Raw genomic sequence first — 9,974 nt, forward strand, 5'->3', positions numbered from 1 at the left:
CTTGCACATTCCTCCTCTAATTACCCAGTCTCCACTTGCTGTTTACCTCACCAGACTGGCTGTGCAGAGACCCTGACCTTTAATTTCATTTATTGATTGATTGTTGGAGATAGGGTCTCACTCTTTCTCCCAGGCTGGAGTGCAGTGGCACAACCACAGCTCACTGCAGCCTCAACCTCCTGGACTCAAGCGATCCTCACAACTCAGCCTCCCAAGTAGCTGGGACTACAGGCGAGCACCACCACCCAGCTAATTTTTGCATTTTTTGCAGACAGGGTTTCACCATGTTGCCCAGCCTGGTCTTGAACTACTCAATTCAAACCATCCTCCCACCTCGCCCTCCCAAAGTGTTGAGATTATAGGCATGAGGCACTGCACCTGGCACCCAACCCTTCAATTTTAACAAGCTCCAACAGCCTCTGCTTGTTCATCAGGCTAATTTTTTATCTGCTAATATCTAATTGGAAAGCTTTTCCTCCTGCCACCACAAAATTTACCTTTTTTCGGAGGGAGGAGGGAGTGTTTGTAATTTTCCCACAAACTACCATTATTCTACCATAGCCGATGCTGAATTTAGGAAATGGTTCAAGCTACCCATGCAGTGATGGGAGAATAAAACACTGGTTAATTTAAATTTATTTCTATTTATTCATAATTCATGCTTAGATTTGTATTTCTGAGCTTCCATAATTATGTGACAAGCATTTCATTTCAACCTTTTTGCTAACATTTACTTAATTTGAGATTCATTATGGCTGGGCGCAGTGGTTCACACCTGTAATCCAAGCACTTTGGGAGGCAGAGGCAGGTGAATCACCTGAGGTCAGGAGTTTCGAGACCAGCCTGGCCAACATGACAAAACCCCGTCTCTACTAAAAATACAAAAATTAGCCAGGCGTGGTGGTGTATGCCTTTAATCCCAGCTACTCAGGAGGCTGAGACAGGAAAATCACTTGAACCCAGTAGGTGGAGGCTGCAGTGAGCCGAGATAGCACCACTGCATTCCAGCCGGGGAAAAAGAAAAAGACTCTGTCAAAAAAAAAAAAAAAAAAAAAAGAACTAATTATTACAAGATGAGTGATGGATGGAAATTTCATTTTAGATTGTTGGATGTGTGTGTGTGTTGTAATCAATGTAGAACTCACTGTGATCATCACAATTTCTTTTCTTTTTTTTTTTTTTTTTCTGAGACGGAGTCTCCCTCTGTCACCCAGGATGGAGTGCAGTAGTGTGATCTCAACTCACTGCAACCTCCACGTCCCGGGTTCAAGTGATTCTCCTGCCTCAGCCTCTAGAGTAGTTGGGACTACAGATGCACAGCACCACACCTGGCCAATGTTTGTGTTTTTAGTAGAGATGGGGCTTCACCATGTTGGCCAGCCTGGTCTTAAACTCCTGACCTCAGGTGATCCACCCACCTAGGCCTCCCAAAGTGCTGGGATTACAGGTGTGAGCCACCATGCGCAGCCTGATCATCACAGTATTTTGTGTAAAAGTCAGTCCTCATGACTTCTTGCATCTGTGTGTTGTTTTTCAAGGATCTTAAGGAGCCTACGTGGAAGCAGTGGAGAGAGTTCCTGGTCAAATACTCCTTCCTTCCATACCAGCTGATTGCCGAGTTTGCTTGGGACTGGCTGGAGGTCCATTACTGGACATCACGGTTTCTCATCATCAATGCTATGTTACTCTCAGTTCTGGAATTGTTTTCCTTTTGGAGAATCTGGTCGAGAAGTGAACTGAAGTAAGTATATTTTAATGGTTGTCACAACTGGGGATGGGAAAGAAATACCAAGTGAGGGAAAGATCTTTTTATTTCTCACACTTGAAATAAATCCTCTGTCCACCCAGACCCTTCAGACTCTGCTTTGAGAAACCCAGCTTAAGCAGTGAATAGGACAATTACCTTTTGTTTTGCGGGTGGAGATTGTGGTGCTCATTGTTAAAAGTATTTTCCTATATGTCTTTATGCAATATACCATTTAATTTCAGGGGGAGGGGGTCAAAGGATTTTAATAATCAAGGAATAAGCAACTAAGTAGAAAAGGGTCTCTTTTAAGGTAGGCAGGCCTGTGCAAACCTATCCCCTAAATCAGAGGAAGCTGAGGGACTGAAGAAAGAAGCTGACACATTCAGTTTCTCAGAAAGAAACATTTAATAAAGCCTTGCAAACAGAAGCCCTATCTGTGTCTTGGATGGCAGCGAGACAAGATGGTGGATCCCCAGACCCAGGACTTGTATACATAGGGAAGAGGCATACGTTCTTCATTCAGAAGGGACGTGCAGAACAATTGCTTAGGCTCAGGATTTATGGTAAGTACGAGAACATTAAGGATGTTTCACCTAAGGGCAGGATTTATGTGACATATGTGTTCTTACACAAGAAACGTTAGATAAACCAGAGATGTTAGAGGCTGCGCCCAAACTGGAGTTAGTGAGAAGTCAACATGGCAGATTAGCATCCAATATGGAGTTGCTGTGGCCTCCACAGGGTGCTTTATAGAAAATGGCAGTAAGGTAGAGCATAAAGAGATCTCATGGGAAATTCTGTAGGCATGAGTTCTAATCCTGATCTGCCACCAACTAGGATAATAATAACTTAGGCTTCAAGCATGACTGGACCCTGAGACCCAAACGCTGTCACCAGGACTGGCTCTTTCTCTGTCCCTCATGGCACTGTTCTTTCTTGTGTTTTCTGCGTCAGGCAGCTCTCTTCATGTGGGGGCCCTTGGCTTCTCCACTCCAGTCTTTGATCTGTGCAGCTTAACAAACCTCCAGAAAGCAAGCACTTCCTTCCCCGTGGCACTGGAACAGGTCTCAGGGCTCACACGCCTTTGTTCTGATGGACCCAGCCTGGGTCACATGCCCACTGCAATCCATCACCCCAATCCTGCAGGGCTACCCCAGGCTTGGGGCATGAGCTCACCCCACAACCAGAGGCTGGTTTCAGCCCTACCCAGACCACGTGGAAAAGAACAAAGGAGAGAGAATCCCCAAAACTTAGAGGCTGTTGCTGGGTGCGGTGGCTCTTGCCTGTAATCCTAGCATTTTGGAAGGCCAAGGCAGGTGGATCACCTGAGGTCAGGAGTTTGAGACCAGCCTGGCCAACATAGTGAAACGTCATCGCTACCAAAAATACAAAAATTAGCCAGGCGTGGTGGTGGGTGCCTGTAATCCCAGCTACTCAGGAGGCTGAGGCAGGAGGATCGCTTGAACCCAGGGAGGTGGAGGTTGCAGTGAGCCAAGATTGAGTCATTGCGCTCCAGCCTGGGCGACAAAGCGAGACTCCATCTCAAAAAAACCCCAAAAACTTAGAAGCTGTTTCCAGAAGAAAGGGACAGGCAGAAGTAACACGGCCACCCTTGCAGCCTTTTACCTTGACGTTCTGTGACTTGCAACCTTATGAATGGTTCTGAGAACCCAACAATCTCTCTCACCTTTCCCATGGTGACTCATTAGGTAAAAATCAAAAAAGAATCTCCCTTATTTATTTCCATTTAGCAAACTCACTTATTTATACACAATCCGCATATTTATGCCCCTACTGTACTCCTGGTTCTCTGCTGGGCATGGCAGATCTTTTGGTAAAGAAGACAGTCTATACTGTGAGGCCCTACAGCCTAACAAAGAAAATATGTATGTTAAAAAATAGATGGCCAGGCATCTTGGCTAATGCCTGTAATCCCAGCACTTTGGGAGGCAAGAGGATTGCTTGAGGCCAAGATGGGCAATGTGACAAAACCCTGTCTGTACTAAAAATACAAAAAATTAACTGGGCATGGTGGTGCACACCTGTAGTCCCAGCAACTCCAGAGGATGAGCTGGAAGGATTACCTGAGCCCAGGAGTTTGAGACCAGCCTGGGTAACATAGCGAGACCACCTTATCTCTACTTAAAAAAAAAAAAAGAAAAAAGAAAAACCACATGTGGTGATGTGTGCCTGTGATCCCAGCTACTCAGCAGAATCACGAGACCTGGAGGTTGAGGCTGCAGTTGAGCCACATTTGCATCACTGCACTCCAGCCGGGACAAAGGAATGAGACCCTGTCTCAAAAGAAAAAAAAAAAAATTATGTAAGTGTTAACAAAGTGATGAAGCAGGTGAAGTTGAGGCTGTCACAGGGAGGCCTTGCCCGGTGCGGGACAAAGAAGCTCCCTCTAGGTCATGTCCCTGAGAGTTAAAGATGGGTTGAGTAGGCAGAGGTCTTAGGCACCAGGGACAGAAGACAAGGACATTCAGCACAGGCAGCCACGCTCTTCCCAGCACCCAGAAAAGGCCCAGGGCCTGGACATCTGGGCGTGGTCATGAGAATCACCTCTGATTCAGCCTCTTCTTGTTTCAGGACTGTGCCTCAGAGGATGTGGAGCCACTTCTGGAAAGTATCAACGCAGGGGCTTTTTGTGGCCATGTTCTGGCCCCTCATCCCTCAGTTTGTTTGCAACTGTTTGTTTTACTGGGCCCTGTACTTTAACCCAATTATTAACATTGATCTTGTGGTCAAGGAACTCCGGTGGCTGGAAACCCAGGTGTTGTGACTGGCACTGCCCAGGCTGAGACTCTTCTTCAAGTCCCGCTGACGTCTGAGCCTTGACGCTTAAGAGGGGTGAGGCAGGGAGCAGACTTCCTATTTTCTACCCCCAGTAAAACAAGGTGCTGCTTTGTATGTCAAACGCTCCAACCATGTCCTCTCCCCGTCGGCCTGTGGGTGGTATCAGCAGGGACTGACATCCGCGCAGGGAGGATTGTCTGTTTGGCTGACACAGCAGCAGCCCTTCCCACCCAGCCGCCTTCCTCACAGGGACTAGGAGGCTCAGTCCCCGACGGCTGGCAAGACTCAGGGTTCTCAGTGGACACAGTGTGGGTGACATCATAAGGGTGCCACATCAGTCCCCTCCCCAACCTCAGTGACTGACAGAGGATCCTAGATCTCAGAGCCCGAGACCAGGCTTACTGGGGCCCGGCCTGTCCTCTAAGTCAAGTTTAGGAAAACAAGGATAAGATTCTGTCATAGGTATGGAGTGTTGCACATAAAAAGTACCGAAGAACACCCAAAATTCAATCAACAATTCTGTCTTATTGAAGAGTTGCTAGGATTCAGAGTAAAACTCAAAGGATTCAGTTTGAACCTAGAATGATGGTTAGACTTGTAGTCACTGGACTTGTTACTGTTTTGCTTTATGGAAATCATTGAAGGTCTGGATCCCTTTCTCTGAATGGAGAGATTGAGAGAGATGTCGGGCAGTTCCCATTAGATTGAGTGGCCTCCGTGTTATTTAAAATTGTTTTGGCGATGCCTCACCCCTGTAATCCCAGCACTTTGGGAGGGTGAGGCAGGCAGATTACTTGAGGTCAGGAGTTCAAGACCAGTCTAGCCAACATAGTGAAACCTCGTCTCTACTAAAATACAAAAATTAGCCAAGTGTGATGGCGTGCACCTGTAATACCAGCTACTTGGAATTGGGAATCGCCTGAACCCAGGAGGTGGAGGTTGCAGGGAGGGAGACTGCACCACTGCACTCCAGCCTGGGTGACAGAGGGAGATTCTGTCAAAAAAAAAAAAAAAAATTCGTCTGTAAAATAAATTCCAGGATAGTCCTTTTGTTCAAGGAAATATTTTATAAATTGACCTCACACTGTATAATCTTTATTGTCCTATCCTGATGTATAACACAGCAGGTATAATTACACCAAGTGCTATAATTGTAAATATGGAATGAGGTGAACTATGGCCTTTTTTTCCTTCCAATGTGAACACAGCAGGTGTGAGATGTCATCTCGGAAGACTGGCCTTGCAGAAATAGGCCTACATCCGAAATATTCTCTTGTGACTGCGTGAACCATTAATTAACCCTTTGTATCTTTGAGTGAAGATTTTACTCAAACGTTGCATCTGGAAGTTTGAAGAAATTACTTGAAATAAAAATAAAGATTTTTATACAGATAAAACCTATATGTAGAGAAAAAGCAATTGTCTAGAAAACACAAAACTTCTGCATTGCCTGATAGAATCTTCTAGTCATGGGCTGAGCATGGTGGTTCGCGCCTATTATCCCAGCACTTTGGGAGGCCAGGGTGGATGGATCACTTGAGGTCAGGAGTTCGAGACTAGCCTTACCAATGTGATGAAACCATGTCTCTACTGAAAATACAAAGAGTAGCCAGGCATGGTGGCGCGCACCTATAGTCCCAGCTACTTGGGAGGCTGAGGCAAGAGAATGACTTGAACCTGGGAGGCCGAAGTTGCACTGAGCCAAGATCGCACCACTGCACTCCATCTGGGTAATGGAGCAAGACTCCGTCTCCAAAAAAAAAAAAATCATCTAGTCAATCTAGTCATGCGCTTAAATCCCCCAGCCTGATGCAGATACTGAGCCAAGGAGCCACTCTAAGGGAAAATGGGTTTTTTCCTGCTTGTGTTTGCACATCAAGCCCCAGGGTTGCTTAACTTTACCTATTTAATGCTTGTGACCTCCCATGGACACTCATATGGCAGTGTTTACACATCCCTGGTCTCATGCCACCCAGGGGTTGCCAGTATCCTTTACAGGTGAATAGATGGAGGCTGGCTGGCAAAACTCACCAAGCTGGTGCTGACTGGCTGCAAAGCTGGGTCTGGGCCATCCACCTCCATCCCATGGCCTCCCACACTGTCCCCACCTGCTTCTACACCCTGCTTCAAAGATGAGTAATACCCACATTTGCTCAGGGACTGGGGCAAAGCCATGGCCTAGAGCAAATAGGCTGGGCAGGACCTTACTCCTTATCACCAGCAGGAGGGACAGGCACACTCAGATCAGAGGTCACAGGCTGCCTCTACCTCTTCTTACCAATCATAGCAGGATGGGTACATTTAGTCTAAAGGGGGTGTCTAAAATAGTCCAGGCTGGATGCAGTGGCTCATGCCTGTAATCCTAGCACTTTGGGAGGCCGAGGCGGGCGGATGATCTGAGGTCAGGAGTTCAAGACCAGCCTGACCAACATGGTGAAACCCCATCTCTACTAAAAATACAAAAACTTGGCTGGGCACAGTGGCTCACACCTGTAATCCCAGCACTTTGGGAGGCCAAGTCGGGGTGGATCACGATGTCAGAGGAGTTGGAGACCAGCCTGGTCAACATGGTGAAACCCCGTCTCTACTAAAAATAAAAAGCCAGGTGTGGTGGCGTGCGCCTATAATCCCAGCTACTTGGGAGGCTGAGGAAGGAGAATTGCTTGAACCCAGGAGGTGGAGGTTGCAGTGAGCCGGTATCACATCATTGCACTTCTGCTCTGGGTGACAGGGCAGGACTCTGTCTCTGGGGTAAAAAAAAATACAAAAAAAATTAGCTGGGTGTTGTGGTGGTACCTGTAATCCCAATTACTCAGGAGGTTGAGGCAGGAGAACCGCTTGAACCCGGGAGGCAAAGGTTGCAGTGAGCTGAGATTGCCCACTGCATGGCAGCCTGGGCAACTGTCTCCAAAAAATACAAAATAAAAATAAAATACTCAGACCCGGCTGGGTGTGGTGGCTCACACCTGTAATCCTAACACTTTGGGAGGCTGAGAGGGGGCAGATCACTGGAGCCCAGGAGATCAAGACCAACCTGGGCAACATGGCGAAACCTCATCTCTACTAAAAATAAAAAAACTAGCCGGATGCGAGTGCATGCACCTGTAGTCCTAGCTACCTGGGAGGCTGAAGTGTGAGGACTGCCTCAGCCCAGGAGGTCAAGGCTGCAATGAGCTGAAATTGCACCACTGCACTCCAGCCTAGGTGATAGAGTGAGACCTGTCTCAAAAAATATTCAGATCCTTTGATCCAAAAATGCCATTTCTGCAAATCTGGGCTAAGGAATACACTTTGGGGATGGGAGTGGTGAAGATTTATTTACAAGCATTCTCATCAAGCCACTAATGGAAACAGAAAATAGCTCCAATATCCAAAAACTGTCAATCTATACATTATTTATTTATTTATTTATTTGAGTCAAGGTCCTGTTCTGTTGCCCAGACGGGAGTGTAGTGATGTAATCATAGCTCACTGCAACCTTGAACTCCTAGGCTCGAGTTACTTCCCTCGGCCTCCCAAGTAGCTGGGACTAGAGGTGCATGCCACCATGCCTTACTAATTTTTTTTTTTAAATACAGATAGAGTCTTGCTGTGTTGCCCAGGCTGGTCTTGAACTCATGGCCTCAAGCAGTCCTCCCTCCTTAGCCTCCCAAAGTATTGGGATATTGGGATTACAGGCATGAGCCACCTCATCCAACCCTAACACAGACATTTTAAATGAAGTTTCCAAAGATTTTTTATGACATGGAGAAAAGCTTATAAACATACAGTGTAATCTGAACTGCTTTTTTTTTTTTTTTTTTTTTTGAGATGGAGTCTTGTTCCATCGCCCAGGCTGAAGTGCAGTGGCACGATCTCAGCTTACTGCAACCTCTGCCTCCCGGGTTCAAGTGATTCTCCTGCCTCAGCCTCCAGAGTAGGTGGGGATTACAAACATGCATCACTATGCCTGGCTAATTAGTGTACTTTTAGTAGAGACGGGGTTTCACCATGTTGGTCAGGCTGGTCTCGAACTCCTGACCTCGTGGTCTTCCTTTCTCGGCCTCCTGAAGTGCTGGGATTACAGGCGAGAGCCACCGCGCCCAGCCTGGAACTACATTTTTAAAACTATAGATCCTAACAGATTATTCTGAATTGTGGGAACTGGAATGATTTTTGTGTCTGCTCTATGTTTCTCTGCACTTTTATTTTTTTTTTAAAGCAATGAGTATGTACCACTTTTGTAATCATTGTGCTGGGCTTCCAGAAATGAGCCACCGCTGCAGGACAGGAAATACATTTTAAGGTGTAGTGGGATAAGGGAATACCCTTTCTTAAGCTAACAGCTATTGGACTTGAACTTCACCGGGTGGGCGTTGTATGGCCGTCTTGTTGATTGCTGCAACCTAGAACATAAAACATGGCCAGGCACACGGTAGGTGTTGGTTCACATTTGACTACCAGCCATCCAAGCAGGTTAGAAGACAAAGACCACCTTTTCATAAAGATGGAGCGAACCTCAAAAATGGAACCAAACCCAACACAGTGATAAATACAGTCATAGTGTTATAAAATAGGCGCAGGACTTTGGCCTTTAACTGCAAACCACATGGGCTCCAGTCCTGAGTTCCGGGATTGGGAGAGAAAGCAAACACAAGATTGTGGCTTTATCACTTGGTTGGGGTTCCCTTCTGCAAATAACTGAATGCTGTTGTTCATTACTGAGAGGACGCTTTATTTCCTTGTGCGAAAGAGCATTTCAAGTCAAGGTAGTCAGTCACACTTGGGCGAGTCCCGCTCACATAGGAACTGGGGGTAGAAGAGATACTTTAAGTTGTACTCAGTTTGAGCTAAGCAATTAGCAATCTCCTGGTCACACTTGCACAAGAGTTCTTGGCATTTGTTCTCTGCCGGTCCTGGAAGAAGTGGGGAAACTGAGATTAGAGCAGGGACCTGGAGAGACTCAAGGGAAACCAGTAAAGCAGGAGGCAGGACGGGTCATAAATTAACATTGCTGAGATGCTTGACAGTTCACCATGTGATCTCCATTGCATGGCTCCCCGGAAGCAGGTGATGTCAGCCTCATTTTACAGAAAAGGAAATTGAAAGTTTCAAATGGAGAGTCCACAGCCTGCCATACTGCTCTTCTGCATCGATATTACACGATTTCCTTTCTCTCTCTTTTTTTTTTTTTTTCCTGAGAAGGGGCTCGCTCTGTTGCCCAGGCTGGAGTGCAGTGGCATGATCTCGGCTCACTGCAGCCTCCGCCTCGCGGGTTCAAGTGATTCTCCTGCCTCAGCCTCCCAAGTAGCTGGGACTACAGGCACAGGCCACCACACCCGGCTAATTTGTTAAATATTTTTAGTGGAGACGGGGTTTCGCCATGTTGGTCAGGATGGTCTCGAACTCCTGACCTCAGGTGATCCACCTGCCTCGACTTCCCAAAGTG

General features: G+C 46.7%; 1 protein-coding gene across 1 annotated transcript; it reads left to right on the forward strand.

Annotated features, from left to right (window-relative positions):
- The first annotated feature begins 1,481 nt into the window (after window positions 1-1,481).
- On the forward strand, window positions 1,482-5,900 carry LOC113221407 (bifunctional apoptosis regulator-like). The gene is made up of 2 exons (XM_026450734.2): window positions 1,482-1,741; window positions 4,340-5,900. The coding sequence occupies exons 1-2, from the start codon at window positions 1,506-1,508 to the stop codon at window positions 4,530-4,532; spliced, it is 429 nt and encodes a 142-aa protein (XP_026306519.1). The 5' UTR covers window positions 1,482-1,505; the 3' UTR covers window positions 4,533-5,900.
- The last annotated feature ends 4,074 nt before the right edge of the window (window positions 5,901-9,974 follow it).

Source organism: Piliocolobus tephrosceles, unplaced genomic scaffold, assembly GCF_002776525.5.
Source record: "Piliocolobus tephrosceles isolate RC106 unplaced genomic scaffold, ASM277652v3 unscaffolded_24336, whole genome shotgun sequence".
Classification (NCBI taxonomy): Eukaryota; Metazoa; Chordata; class Mammalia; order Primates; family Cercopithecidae; genus Piliocolobus; species Piliocolobus tephrosceles.